The following is a 15,302-nucleotide window of genomic DNA, read 5'->3' as shown; positions in this document are numbered from 1 at the left end:
GATTTAGTCTTGAGCTCAGATGATGATGATGGTGGAGGTAACCAAGAATCGGACGAGGTTGTCTCTGTTCCGGTTGAAGATGATAGTGATGATGACTTCGTAGACCCTGACAGCGAGTATAAGAAACAAAAGAAGGCGAAATTGAAGAGGAACAAGCGCCAATCATTGTCGAGGCACCTTCTAAAACGAAAAGGAAGGCACATCCCAAGCAGAAGGCCAAGCATTAGTTATGCTAGATAGGATTCATGAAGTACTTTGCTGTTGTAATATGCTTCCAGTTGAGATAAACATTTTCCAAGTGAATAATTTTGTTTTATTTTCCCAGAAAACTTCAGTTGCTGGGTCTACCATTTCCTGGAAAAAATACTTGTAGCTAGTGTTTGTGTCCATGTTTTCGCTCAAAATACTTGTCGGAGGATCTGTGTTCTGAGTGAACTGCCGTAGCTGCCAACGCCGCCGGACTTGTCGCCACGGATGCGCACCTCCCGCGCCATGTGGCCACGTACGCCGTGCACTTGCTGTCCTTCCCGGGCAAGAAGGCGCTGCGCTTCGAGGGGGACACCTCGGCGGCCGAGAGGGACGCGGACCTCGCGGTCCTGATGCACGCTGGGAAGAAGGCAAAGCCAAGGCGGCGGTGGAGCTGGGCCATATGAGTCTCACATAACCACGTGTCAGTGACTTAATATTATCGAGAATGTCTTAATATTATCGAGAATGTCACAATGTCACTTAATCTCAATTCCAGGGCCAGACCAAGCGGCACACGTCACTGGTGACGGAGTGCTCGGTGGCACTGGCCGCGGAGCTGGCTCGCGCCGCGGCGGCCGAGGACAGACGTGGCCCAAAATCATTAAGAGTCTGTTCGGCTGGTAGAATGAATAATACTCGGCTGATAGATTGAATAGTATTGTGTGAGAGAAAATAAACCGTAATAAGCCAAGTCAAGCCAAAACCAGTCGAACAGGCTCTAAATCTGCAAACCTCCGTGGGCCCTGGCCGGCCCAAAACCACACAATTCAACAACCGGCTAGAGAACTCAAACATTTGCGCATTTGCGTGTCGGACACTTCTGCCCCTGTCTCCATTCACCGTGCTGCTCCCTCCGTTTTGACACGGAACCCCTCGGAAACCTCCCGATAAGAAATCCGGAGGCGGCGGGAGCCCGTAGAGGCGTAGACCAGACCAGTAGGCCACCGGCCCATGGCGAGCCCCAATAGGCCCGTCGCAGCCGGTCTGCTGCTCGTGGCGGCAGCCGCCCTCGCCGCCGCGCTCCTCCTCCTCCTCTGCTCCACGGGCTCATCGGAGGATGGGTACCTCGGGCGCGTGGGCCTGCCGTGGGGCGCGAGCAGTCTCACGGCCCTCCCGTTCAGCCCCACCGACGTGCTGCCCCTCCTCCCGCGGGGCGTCGCCATGGCCGCGCTCCGGGCGCTCCGCGGCGTGTCGGACATCTTCCCGGTGTTCGTCGGCGCGGCGTCGGCGGGAGGGCCGGGCTCGGCGTCCGGCAGCGGGGCGAAGGTGCGGTGGAAGGGGGCCTGCTTCTACGAGAACGAGGCGTGGCTGGTGTTCCACAACGAGAGCGGGTCCAGGTACGGCGGCGGCACGCTCCACATCAAGGTACGGCGTCTCCTCCCAACACGAGCACGGTTTTGTTCCAGCGGATCTCCGTATTCTCGGAGGAGGAAGATGCCAAAGCGCTCGCGCGCCGAACAGAATGGTCAACTGTTAGCACTGTCTCGTTGTGTGTTTAGGGAATCCACGAAAAAAATATCCACCGATTGCTACTCAGCATTAACCAAACCGGTGGGAACAGGTCAAACCGGTCCGGTCCGATTTCGGTTTGGACCGGTACTAAACTGGTCTAAATTCAAAATTCAAATTTAAATTTAAAAAATAAAAAATTTGTAAAAATACTTCAAGGCGCGACGAATCTAATGGTGTCAAATTTTCTCAAAAATTCGTTCATTTAGTATAGTCTGCGGACATATGAAGTTAAATCAAAAAAGAAAAAGAAAAAAATGGGCCGGCCCACTAAGGGCCTGTTTGGTTCGGCGTCGGCGATGCTTTTGAGCAGAAGAAGCAGAACAATCCCGCCGAACGAGTTGCGTCTAACGCGCTTCTGCCCGCCGCCGCCGCAGCAAAACGCGGAAAATTGAACTACGCGCGGCAAAATCGCAGAAGCGTGCTCTGGCTCGCTTATGGCTTATAAGCCTCGCGATTTTGTGGGTCACGATCCCAAACAGGCCCTAAGGCCCACCGCATATGGCGATCAGTAAACTGGTCAAACCTACCGGTAAACCGGTTAAATCGTGAAACTATGTTTAAATTGTCGGTTTTTTTGGTTAAAACACCGGTAACCGATTAGACCGGACCGGTAAACCGGTTAAACCGGTCGGAATCGATTATACATGTGTTTTTGAATTTGAATTTGAATTCAACCGGTTTCCATCCGTTTTCGATCAAACCGATCCGGTAAACCGCTACCGGAGGGTGGCGGTTTAATCAGACCGGTTGGTTTTATAAACCCTGTTGCTACTGCATTTTCGTTGCTATGAATGCAGTGTGGTTGGTCGGGAGTGTGTGGGACACGCGAGCGACGTACAGTAATTGTTTACCTCACACCTTGCGTGTCTGGCTCTAATTATGACGATTGGGACACGTATGCGTGTGCACTGGAATATCCCTGGAATGTGCAACACGAGTTTTGGTTTACTATCTTTCAAAAAAAAAGTTTTGGTTTAACTGAGCTATCGACGTGGATAAGAACTCCAAACCGCAACTACATTGTGTTTAGTTCACGAAAAAGTTTGTTAGTATCATAGCACATTTTATTGTTATTTAATAATTAATATTTAATTATAGATTAATTAATTTTAAAAAATTCTCTATGCATATATTTACCGTAGAAATTTTTTTAATAACTAAACATGGCGTACAACCTAATATCGGCGTTGTGGTGATCGCCCCTCGTGCAGAGGCTCGGTCAACATCGGGCAGAATCGGAAATTTTGTTAAGCAACAGCAAAAAAACCAAAGCAACCTTGAGAAACACGATAATTACCTTACCTTTTCCCTCCCGGATTTGGACTTCGGAGTGTTCCTCTCCCCCCTCCCCTCAGAACTCCTCCATGACTCCATCTCCGGCCGCGAGCTCCCCACCGTGATTAGGGGGCAACCCAACGCTAACTGCCGGAGCATAACCCTAACCGCTAACTGCCGCCATGAGAGGGTCCAAGTTCAAGCTCCTCGCTCTCCCCATCCTGCTCCTCCTCCTCTTCCTCTTCGCCGCCGCGCCGCCCCGCGTCCTCCGGGGGCTCCTGGAGGCGCCCCTCCGCGCGCCCGTCCTCCCGGGAGACCTCCTCCCGCTCCTGCCGTGGCCCGTGGCGCAGCCGCTGCTGCGCCGCCTCGCGCTGCGGGGCCCCGCCGACCTGCTCCCGGCCTTCGTCGGCGCCGCGCGCGCGCCGGTGGACGGGGATGCCGGCCCCACCGCGGAGTGGAAGGGGGCCTGTTTCTACGAGAACAAGGCGTGGGTTGAGTTCCGCAACGGGACCAACGGGGGACTCGGGGGCGGCATAGTTCATGTGGAGGTGAGCTCCTGTACGAGCGCGCCCTTGCCTTGTTGGCTTCGTTACTTCTGTATTCGATCGAGTGTCCGCCTGGCCGGTTGAGCTACTTGACAGTTGAGATGTTGGTAGTTTTGAGTGCTGGTTCGATCGAAATGTAATGACCGAAATTGCACGGATTACATCGAAACGTATAATTTTCTCGTGTAACTTGCTCGGTGTTATTTAGGTGAAACTGTTTGTACAAGGTAAATGGTAGCTAGCTGATTCAATTTGTGTATATTTAGGCTGTGTTTGGTTGTGATGGTGAAAAAATTTGGTGAATCTTTTTACATCTTTGACCACTAATTAGTAGTATTAAATAAAATCTAATTATAAAACCATCTCCAGAACCCTGGGTACTGTAGCAAAGTTGTACCTTATGAGGGCTTTGACCGTGCGATTAGAGAAAGATTTGACCTTGGTACTGTAGTATTACTGTATCTAATCATGGATTAATTAGGCTTATTAGATTCGACGCGCAAAGTTGCATCTATTTGTGAAAAGGTTTTGCAAACAGACTTCGTTTCGTACATCATGCATAGAAGATTCTCTTTGCATCTGCAGTAACCAAACACAGTATCTGTCCGTTCAGAAAAAAAAAATTCTACTAAAATTTATATAGTTAGCTCTAGGCCTTCCTGTGTACTTTACGTCAAATTTGATTGAACATATGGTTGTTTCTTGTAAATTGCTTGCTTAAGTTGCGAGTGGAAGTGTTTGTACTAGGTGAATGGTGTCTGGGTGTTTTAGTTTGTGCAGTTAATTGTTCGTTATATGTAGTGCTATGATATGCCCCTTTTTTTTGAATTGTAGTTGTCACCTCGCTCTTTGTTTTCTTTTGCTTTTATTTTTGCTCTGAGTTTATGTTTTCTTTTTGCAGACAACGAAAGCACACAGCTGGACTTGCATTGATCTCTATGTATTTGCAACACCTTACCGTGTGACATGGGATTACTACTTTTTGGGGCGAGAGCACACCCTAGATATCAAAGAATGGGAAAGTGAGGCTGAGTACGAATATGTAAGTGTTCCCTCCTGCTCTAATTGATACAATTGACATTTATTCAACATATGCATATTGGATAGAAGTTATCTAGTTTGTTTCATTACAAATAGGTGAAACGTAATGGGGTGTCCATTTTCCTCATGCCATCTGGAACAATTGGAACGCTTCGAGCACTTTGGGATGTCTTCCCTCTGTTCACAAATACTGCATGGGGTGAAAATGCAAATCTTGCTTTTCTCAAGAAGCATATGGGTGCTACATTTGAGGAACGGCCGAAACCTTGGGTATCAGAGTTAAATCCTGATGACATCCACTCTGGAGATTTCTTGGTTCTATCAAAGATTCGTGGACGCTGGGGTGGTTTTGAAACACTGGAGAAGTGGGTTACTGGTGCTTATGCTGGCCATACCGCAGTTTGCCTTAGGGACTCTGATGGAAAGCTTTGGGTTGGGGAATCTGGTAATGAAAATGAAAAGGTACTGGCCCTTAACAAGCATAAGTTTTGTGTTATTTTCTCATTCTGTGCAATTAGCAAGTCATAAATGTTACCCCTCAAATCTCGATCATGTTAACTATTTATGCAATAGGCGTCCTGCGGCTGCCCTTGGATTATGTTTTGGTTATATTGATTAGCTTTGTACTCTTTACTTCTTTAGTGAGTTAGTCCATAGAGGTTTGATCAAGGATTGAAGACACAAATGATATCTAAAGTGACCCCAACGACAAGCTTGCCAAGAATTTAATGGAATAACTGAATAACTACACAGTATGAATTGTGGTTTTACACTATTTCATTCACTAGGATACACTCACTTTCCATTGCATGCATGTATTTAACAACATAATCATGTTCTCCCTGTTGTCAGTGTCAAAAATTCTAAATGTGTATGGATAATGTTGTGTTCCCCTAATCTTTTGAATGCATCATGAATATTTTCTGCTCTAAAGAACATAAAACATAAATAAAAAAGGCAAAACAAGGGATATCATTACAAGTGACAACCATAACTGTTCCACCAGGATGCAAATTGTATGTTGTGGGAATAAAACTCTGGCAGCTTCCAGGTTTATGTATTTAATTTTATCGCATTCATAGTTGAGTCCAACCAGTATGCAGCATAATGCAACTATAAACAATGCCTAGCAGAACATTGCGTATCAATAGGTGCCCTCCTTGATAGTGAAAAATTGCTTTTATGAGCTGTAACAGTTTCGATGCCCCAAACGAAGCTAACTAATGACCGATTGCAGGGAGAAGATGTTATTGCTATCTTGCCCTGGGAGGAATGGTGGGAGTTTGAAGTGACGAAGGATGATTCAAATCCTCAGATTGCACTGCTTCCTTTGCATCCTGATTTACGAGCGAAGTTTAATGAGACAGCCGCTTGGAATTATGCAAAAAGCATGAATGGGAAGCCTTATGGGTATCACAATTTGATATTTAGCTGGATCGATACTGTCAGTGGTAACTATCCACCACCATTGGATGCTCATGTGGTATGATTTTACATGTACCGTTCTGAATACCATTTTAGTGCCAAACTTGGCAAACAACCAACTTTTCAAATATCAATCGTACTATGTGCATATAGGTTATGATAGTGGTTTCTGTTCCATTTTTTTCTTTTAACAAGTTAGGTTGGACTACACAATTTTGAAAAGTTTATTAGCTAGTTTGATAACTGAAATTTTAATGAATGATCCAGGTTGCTTCTGTTATGACTGTATGGACCAAGCTTCAACCAGAGTATGCTGCTAATATGTGGAAAGAAGCCCTTAACAAGCGCCTTGGAACTAAGGTTTGCTTAGATCTATTTGCTGTAATTCTGTTAAGTTGCTGTAATTCTATTAAGTGTTTTCCAGTACCTGTTATAAATTATTATGTTTTTCTGTATGTTTATTATCATTGGATTGATGCACAAGTTGATCCCTTGATTCCTGCATTTGGTGATGGCTGATCTTAGTTCCCTAACTTCTGGAAAGGTCCAAACAAGTCCCTTAACTTCTCTTTCGGTTCACTTTAGAGTTTAGACATGAGATGAGAATGAGATGGTTAGAAAGTTCAACCATTCAGGTGACATGGCAACTGATAAACTAGTTTGAGTTGACTTGAATTAAAGACCGATTAATGTTGTCCTAAATGCTTAATGATAAACAGTTGGTCACCTGCCGTTTAGCCTATTATTCGGCAAAATGGGTGTTTAAATGGGCAAAAGGGCCGTTTAAACGGTCAAAACAACCAATTAAATGGAAACATTGTACAACTGTGTAAACGGGCTAAATGACCGTTTAGGCGAACTGTCCAGACTGTCACATGTGTGCCTTTAATGCTCCAGTGCAAGCATTACCTGCCCTCCTCTGGCACTTCTCAAAGTTTTTAGGCTGTAGTAGATGGCACATATGAGGTGTGATTCTAGTGCTCTAGTGGTGGTATTGCTTGTATGACTAGTATTGCAATGAAACTAGTTTTGCAATGCTAGATAGGGCATGTTGCAGGCTTGCAGCACAGGTAGCAAGGAATAGAGTGGCCAGGGCCTAAATACTGCAGATGAGTGGCAATAGGTACCAAGACATGTTTGATAATTTATTCAGTTAGATCTGAAGTTCTGTTCCTGTTTTCAATTTAAGTTAGTTTTGGCTAGCAACCATGTTATCTAGTCGTCCGACTAATCGCGATTAGTCGCAATTAGTCAGGCTTATCGGTCCGGTGACCCCGATAAGGGACACCGAGTAGGTCTGGGCGACTAGTTTTCTAGTCGTCCGACTAGTCGTCGACTAGTCGCGATTAGTCGCACGATCAGGTTGGAAAACGATCAGACTTGAGATTGTTTTGTGGGCTGTTTGAGTTGTGGGCCTCGGCCGGTGATGGACTGGCAAGGTGGCCCATTAGGTTTTTGGTATATAGAGGCTGAGAGACAGGAATATGGACTATGGGACAGGAATACAGAGTTCTGGACAGTTCACAAATCATCTCTCACAAATAAGTGAAAAATCGACTATTATTGTTGCCTTCATACTTGCTTTTTATTAAGTAATATGTGGTACATATATCATATCGGTCTTGGGACACGTAGGACGACTAGGCAGACAACTAGGACCGACTAAGCTCGACTAATCGGCCTGATCGACGACTAATCGCGACTAGTCGTCTGATCGGTCCCATGGCGACTAGGTTCGACTAGACGATTTGAAAACATGGGCTAGCAACAAGCTGAGCTGGCAGCGGGCAGCAGGCAGTTGAGCGCCTGTGTTTTACAATTTCACGGCAATATGGCAATAACTACTAGTTTAGTCATAGGTATAACCGTAATACGGATGGGCCATTTTAGTGACAGTAGGTACTGAAGCATCTGGTCAGATCCTTAGCCTTTTGATCTGATGGGACAAAGAGACAATGAATGTTTATCTTTACCATCCTATAGATTGGTTCAGATCCAGGCTGGGTTAAAAAAAAAAGGAGAAGGGGCATACTGGTACCCACTTTTAATTAAGAAGAATAACAGGTCTTGAACCCTGGTCCCGTACCTGAGAGGGAGCTCCAGTAGCCAATGGCCCGAGAGAGCACCTGCCAGCAGGCTAGGTTCTGATACAACCCTGCTTAAGAGTGGGTGCAGATTTGAGTTACCTATTCAGTCCATTTTGGAAGCCTTAGTTTGTGTTAAAATTGATCACCTGGTCAAGCATGCACTAGACATGTTTTTCCATACTTATTAATTTGTATCCAGGTTTGTTGTTGCATACATGACAACTAATATTAACACTGCTGATGAATTTATCTTCTGATATAACTATTTTAGTTTTTTTTATATCTGTGGACTTGTTTGAATTGTGTTTAATGTAGAAGGATCGTTGTACTTTACAATTTTATTGTGCTTATAGTTATTTAGTGTTTTTGTTTGGTTTTAAAGTGGCACCATTTCTTTCAGGATCTTGATCTTCCTGAAATCATTGTGGAATCAGAGAAACGTGGGATAACATTTGAGAAGTTACTAACTGTTCCTGAGAAAGATAATTGGGTCTATAAAGATGGTCAGTCAGCATCTTGTGTGGCTTTCGTCCTTATGATGTACAAGGAGGCTGGGCTCTTTGACCCTATTTCGAGCTCTATTGAAGTTACTGAATTCACAGTGAGTACTCCTGAGTCCTGTCCTCGCGCTTAAATGTCCTACTATATAAAGAAATTGATGTTAGAACAAGAGGTTCTGGTGGGCATGTTTTGCAAATTCAGCTATCTGGTTTCTCATTATCTAGTGCATGGTCTATCTCATTATGCTTTTAGGGAGAGAAGAGAGGGATTGTAAAGGCTTGTTACATGTAGTCGATATTGTGCATTTAGTTTCCAGCAGTAGAGACTTACATGGAAACTGCATTGGAGTCTTCGTTTTTGTTCTGGTGGGCGTGTTTTGCAAATTCAGCTATCTGGTTTCTCATTATCTAGTGCATGGTCTATCTCATTATGCTTTTAGGGAGAGAAGAGAGGGATCGTAAAGGCTTGTTACATGTAGTCGATATTGTGCATTTAGTTTCCAGCAGTAGAGACTTACATGGAAACTGCACTGGAGTCTTCGTTTTTGTTTAATCTATCTGCCCCATATTTTGCAGATAAAAGATGCTTACACCCTCAACTTTTTTGAGAACAACTCAACCCGGCTTCCCAAGTGGTGCAACAAGGACGACAGTGTTAAGCTCCCCTTTTGCCAAATCAAGGGCAGGTACCGGATGGAGCTGCCTGGATACAACACCATGAAACCATACGCCCACATGAACGAAAGATGTCCATCCCTGCCTCCGGATTACAAAAGGACAAAGGGCTGCTAGTGCTATCTAGACTTGCTGTGTGCTTTTTATTCACGCTGTCTTGTAGCCAAAATCTTCAGTTGTACATAAAACTGTAGGGTATGGAATGTACTTCCTTGGCATGCATAGATTGCAGTCAAGAATCAAGATATGTCAACTTCCTCGAATATGGAAGACCATGACTGTACAGTAAAGATACACAGCTGATGCCCCAATAGTCACGCTGCGCTAGGGTCCCTGAAAGGCTGAAACATCTTTAGTTCTTTCATTCAGTTTCTCTCATAAACTGTATATGTATGTATCCTTGTATCGAAAGCTGGTTATAAAAGGTTCAGCCCTTCCTGCTATTTGATTTGTCATTTGTGGCATTATCAATGTACCCTTATGGTGCGTTTAACACCGTGTCTCGTCCTCTCATGTTAGTATGTTACCCGTGCCTGTTGAACTTTATTTTATAGCGTCACAGGCTCACTGGTCGCATCGGATGATGACTGAACTAAATTATGTGACACAAATAACACTGTGTGCATATTTGAGCTCCATTCTGATCTATCTGATAAACAGAAAAGGCATTTACTCATACCTCTAGATTTCGGCGTACCAAAGACGGTTTTGATTTTGCTGAGGTGGGGCCGAAGAAAGAGACTGAAGTGCTGACACCTTTTTTTGTTGTTGAAATGTGGATCAACTTTGCATGCTATTCAGCCAGCCAGAGTCTCCAGAGTCTGGGAAATTATCGAGATCGCTACCAGAGACTCGCTGCGGCGAGGTATAGGGTGTGTTTGGTTGTTGGGCTATGGTTGGCCTGGCTAGAATCTTAAGTCCGGGCAGCTCAAGCCTGGATTCAACAATGCAATGAGCTCATGTTTGGTTACCTGGCTTATCTAAGCTTGTACTGAAATTGTCTTGTTTGGTTGCCTGGTTTGTCGGGTAAAAGCACCTTCTTCTTATTGCGGTAAGTTCCTTGTTCGGCTGGCGGATTTAGCCGGATTCAGCCAGCCACAACAGTATTTTTCTCTCACGCAAAATCAGCCCAGCCACCAACCAACCAGCCAGCCAACAGTATTTTCCTCTCACGCGAAATCAGTCAGCCATCCAGCCAGCCAGCCGAACGATGAGCTGCTGCATCTTGTACTCTCTTACTAAGAGCAGGAATCAGGCGAACGTTTAACGTGATACAAAATTATGGACAAGCAAAATATATAACACAAATCAATTCACACAAAAAATGAAACCAATTGTTATCGTGATCGGGCGCACATTCTAACAAAGAGGTTGTGTGCTCTATTGGATCAGTCATTCACAGGAAAACAAACAAGCAGAGAGAGGAACGAGAAAGCAAGATCTAGGTAAATCCTTGCATATGAGTATGAGATTGGAGTCAATAAGCAAGAAAGAGGGAAGAGAATCGCTTGCAATCGAAGATGGAATACTGAATACTAGACTACGAGGTGGTGGCCGCGCGTCATCTGCGGCCGCCCCGTGCGCCTCGCTGGTTACCGTGGGCAGCCCCAAGCGCCGTCTCCGACGAGCGCTAGCTCCGGCGGCCACTCAGTCGCCATCTTCCGATGCCCACAGCTAGCCCCTCGCGCTTCTTCTGTCGCCGCGGGCCGCGACTGTTAGATATAGGCAATTTTCGGTATATTTTAATTCTAAATATTAATATTAATTTCATGATATAAATGAGTGATAATGTGTGTACAAGATATGTGCATGTGTTCATGTTATTCTCACTAATAAGCATGAACAAAGAATTAAACCAGAGTAGGTTTAGTAAGTATCCCAAGGCGGAACCAGTGCCGGAGGCACCGGTTGCGCCGTTACCAGCTGGAATAGACATGCTATTCGACTGGTCTTGTTCGAAGTAGCCGAACTATGTCGATGCAGGAAGATGTTCGCAGTGCAGTCCCACGAACGGTTACGCCGGGAAGTAGACGAAGTAGTCGTTCGCACGAGGGGTTACGCCGGGAAGTAGACGAAGGAGTCGTTCAGGGAGCGAGCAGTCGCGTCAAGACGCTCCCCAAAAACCTAATTGCCCGCGTCCCGTGCAGGACCTTCAGCTGAGGGAGAAGGGAGAGGTCTCCTGAAGAGGAGTTCCTGGATGAGTGCTTGAGATGAGTGAGGATGAGAGGATAGGGTGCTGGTTTATACAGGCACGATATGCCTCAGGTTCAACGAACCTGGACGTCATGAATGGCTTTGATGAGCGGCAGTTAATGTGCCTCAGGTTCAACGAACCTGGACGTCGTAAAGAGCCTTCAATGTCCGGTCATTAGTGACGACATTAACCCTCTGTTTTAATACTCTTTACTGCAAAACATCCTTCTCATCTCAGCACATCACGTCGCACCGCACCGCACCGGCACCTGCACGTCACGTCCGGCCGCGCACGCGCACGCGCACGCGCACGCGCACCGCACCGCCCGTCCGGCCGGCCGGCCGGCCGCGCCGCGCCTCGCCTCGTCTCGGCCGCGGCCCGGCCCGGCCCGGCTCGGCGAGGCGAGCGAGCGCGCGCGCGTGTGGTTCACCGTCCTCCTCTTACCGGCTTCACAAGTGGTGTACACGAAGTCCACCTTTTAAGTCGGTTGAGATCCTCCTCAATTCCCGGTACGGAATTAAGCATTGATTCCCTAGTATTAATAGTGGGCTTTAAATTCTTTTAATGCTTTAGAAGTAATGGGCCAAGCCCATTACTCCAACAATCCTCACCAAGAATTCAAGCCACACTAGAAATACCATCATTCCCTCATTGATATACCAGTATTCGACAGAGACTGTTAAGTTGAACTTCCATCTAGGACAAAGGCTACACTTATTCACAACTGTGCAATGGACTATGCCTTGAATTGCCAGTTTTGTGCAAACAAGTTTGACCAGAGCCCTACACTGGTACTAGGTTGCAAAAGCATCCCCGCGGTTTGGAGCATATAAGTCATACTCCAGGTCCTTCATGAGTTTCTAGAGAATACCCAATTCTCATAGACCATGACCAGTGTTCAAACTCATATAGGTGTGTTCCTTTCAGATGTTCTGTAGGACAACATATTTGTTTCAAGAAAATAACTCATTTGTTTAAAAGATACCACCTGGCACACATTAAGGTATAGACCAACCTGCCATACAGATTAGAAGAGAAATGCACCTTATACACGGAATGAGCCCTTTTCACAAAGGTTCTCTTCTCACAGTCAGACTTTAGTTTGTTTCACCATCCTAATTCACGGGATCTCCGATCACATAGGACAGGTTTCTACTATAGAATGACTCACGTGGGTCTCAAGCCCAATTCCATAGATGCATTGTCTATCACATTTCGTGAAAGACCCTTTGTAAACTGATCTGCCAGATTTTTAGCCGTCTGAACATAGTCCAGGGCTATAACTCCGGAGTTTCTCAATTTTCTGACAGATTTCAACCGCCTTTTCACATGTCTAGATGACTTCATGTTATCCTTTGAACTATTCATCTTGACAATTACCGTTTGATTGTCACAGTTCATTAGGATTGTCGGTAACGGTTTTTCAACTATCGGCAAGTCCATAAGGAGCTCACGAAGCCACTCAGCCTCAACAGTGGCGGTATCTAATGCTGTAAGTTCTGCTTCCATAGTTGACCTCGTTAAGATGGTCTGCTTGCAAGACTTCCAGGAAACAGCTCCACCACCAAGTGTAAACACATATCCACTTATGGCCTTTATCTCATCAGTATCAGAAATCCAATTTGAATCACTGTACCCTTCTAGTACCCTTGGGTGCCCGGTGTAGTGAATTTCATAGTTCATTGTCCCCTTTAGATAGCGCATTACTCTTTCAAGAGCCTTCCAATGATCATCTCTTGGGTTTGAAACAAACCGGCTCAGTTTGCTTACAGCAAACGAGATGTCAGGTCTTGTAGCGCTCGCTAAATACATTAATGAATCAATGATCTGAGAATATCTCAGCTGATCTCGCATTATCCTTTTGTTCTTTCTAAAAATTAAACTGGCATCATATGGTGTTGAGACAGGTTTATAGTCGCTATAACCAAAGCGACTTAACACCTTCTCCACATACTGAGACTGTATAAGAATCACCCCACCATTGATCTCTTTTACCAGTTTTATATTAAGGATAACATCAGCTTCTCCCAGATCCTTCATCTCAAAATTTTGAGATAAAAACTCTTTGACTTCCTTAATCACATTAAGGCTAGTGCCAAAGATCAGTATGTCATCCACATACAAGCACAAAATCACTCCTTCAGCCCCACCATAGCGATAGTACACACATCTGTCAGCTTCGTTCACAACAAAGCCGGTAGAGATCAAAGTTCTATCAAACTTTTCATGCCACTGCTTAGGCGCTTGCTTAAGACCATATAAAGATTTTAACAACTTGCAAACCATTCCTTCTTGACCCTTTGATACAAACCCATCCGGCTGATCCATATAGATCTCCTCTTCTAACTCTCCATTGAGGAAAGCCGTCTTAACGTCCATCTGATGAACGAGAAGACCATAAGAGGCTGCCAGGGAAAGTAACACTCGAATTGTGGTCAATCGGGCAACTGGTGAATAAGTGTCAAAGAAATCTTCTCCTTCTTTTTGGGTATAACCCTTGGCCACAAGCCTAGCCTTGTACTTTTCAATAGTACCATCTGGCCTAAGCTTTTTTTTGAACACCCACTTGCATCCAACCGGTTTACATCCATAAGGACGTTCAACGATCTCCCAGGTTCCATTAGACATAATACAATCCATCTCACTCCTTACTGCTTCCTTCCAATAGTCAGCATCAGGAGATGAATATGCCTCTTCAATGGTTCTGGGTGTATCATCTATGAGGTATACAATGAAATCATCACCAAAAGACTTTACAGTCCTTTGTCTCTTGCTCTTTCTCGGAGCATCATTGTTATCCTCCTCAGGATTTTCTACAAGTGTATGTTCATTGTGTTCTATCGGCTTAGCAGAGCCATCATCCTCGATGAACTCTTGCCTAGATGAACTTGTTTCATCTCTCATGGGAAAAATATTTTCAAAAAATGTAGCATCTCTGGACTCCATTATAGTACCAACACGCATGTCAGGTACTCCAGATTTCACTATTAAAAATCTATATCCAACGCTGTGAATAGCATAACCTAAAAAGATACAATCCACAGTTTTAGGTCCAAACTTACGTTTTTTGGTTATTGGCACACTCACTTTTGCCAAACAACCCCATGTACGTAAGTATGACAGTGTTGGCCTTTTCTTCTCCCATTCCTCGAATGGAGTTATCTCTTTATTCTTTATAGGAACACGGTTTAGAACATGACATGCAGTTAATATAGCCTCACCCCACCATTCCTTGGAAAGTCCCGCTGTATCTAACATGGCGTTAACCAAATCCGTTAGAGTGTGGTTCTTTCTTTCGGCAACCCCATTTGACTGAGGTGAATAGGGAGGCGTCCTTTCATGAATAATACCATGTTCCTCGCAGAATAAAGTAAATAAATTTGAGAAATACTCGCCACCACGATCTGACCTAACTCTTTTGATCTTTCTCTCAAGTTGGTTTTCTACTTCAGCTTTATAGATTTTAAAGTAGTGTAAAGCTTCATCTTTTGACTTCAACAAATAGATGTAACAAAATCTAGTACTATCATCAATCAAAGTCATGAAATATTTTTTACCACCTTTTGTCAACACTCCATTCATTTCGCACAAATCGGAATGAATTAATTCTAAGGGTGCCAAGCTCCTTGCCTCCGCGGTCTTACGAGGCTTACGAGTTTGTTTTGATTCAACACATACATGACACTTAGAATTTTTGACAAAAGTGAACTTTGGAATTAAGCTCAAATTAGCTAAGCGCATCATACAACCAAAATTAACGTGACAAAGCCTCGAATGCCAAATATTTGTTTCATCAACG

At 44.8% G+C, this 15,302-nt stretch overlaps 1 protein-coding gene across 2 annotated transcripts; it reads left to right on the top strand.

Annotated features, from left to right (window-relative positions):
• Positions 1-1,033: 1,033 nt before the first annotated feature.
• On the top strand, positions 1,034-9,761 carry LOC120672121. 2 transcript variants are annotated; one of them, XM_039952416.1, is made up of 7 exons: positions 1,034-1,614; positions 4,483-4,623; positions 4,719-5,084; positions 5,860-6,105; positions 6,315-6,407; positions 8,535-8,735; positions 9,211-9,761. In XM_039952416.1, exons 1-7 carry the CDS (start codon positions 1,201-1,203, stop codon positions 9,424-9,426), a joined length of 1,677 nt encoding a protein of 558 aa, XP_039808350.1. In that variant the 5' UTR covers positions 1,034-1,200; the 3' UTR covers positions 9,427-9,761. The 2 variants fall into 2 exon arrangements, with proteins under 2 accessions (XP_039808350.1, XP_039808351.1); XM_039952417.1 differs by lacking the exon at positions 1,034-1,614 and adding an exon at positions 2,989-3,584.
• The last annotated feature ends 5,541 nt before the right edge of the window (positions 9,762-15,302 follow it).

This window comes from Panicum virgatum, chromosome 5N (assembly GCF_016808335.1).
Source record: "Panicum virgatum strain AP13 chromosome 5N, P.virgatum_v5, whole genome shotgun sequence".
NCBI classification, from domain to species: Eukaryota; Viridiplantae; Streptophyta; class Magnoliopsida; order Poales; family Poaceae; genus Panicum; species Panicum virgatum.
The sequence above is the reverse complement of the archived record's forward strand: the minus strand, read 5'-3'. Positions and strand labels throughout refer to the sequence as shown.

Coding starts and splice junctions, on each gene's coding strand:
- LOC120672121 (XM_039952416.1), top strand. CDS start 1,201: ATGGCGAGCCCCAATAGGCCCGTCGCAGCCGGTCTGCTGCTCGTGGCG. Junction 1,615..4,482: donor GCGGCACGCTCCACATCAAG/GTACGGCGTCTC, acceptor TTCTTTTTGCAG/ACAACGAAAGCACACAGCTG. Junction 5,085..5,859: donor CTGGTAATGAAAATGAAAAG/GTACTGGCCCTT, acceptor GACCGATTGCAG/GGAGAAGATGTTATTGCTAT.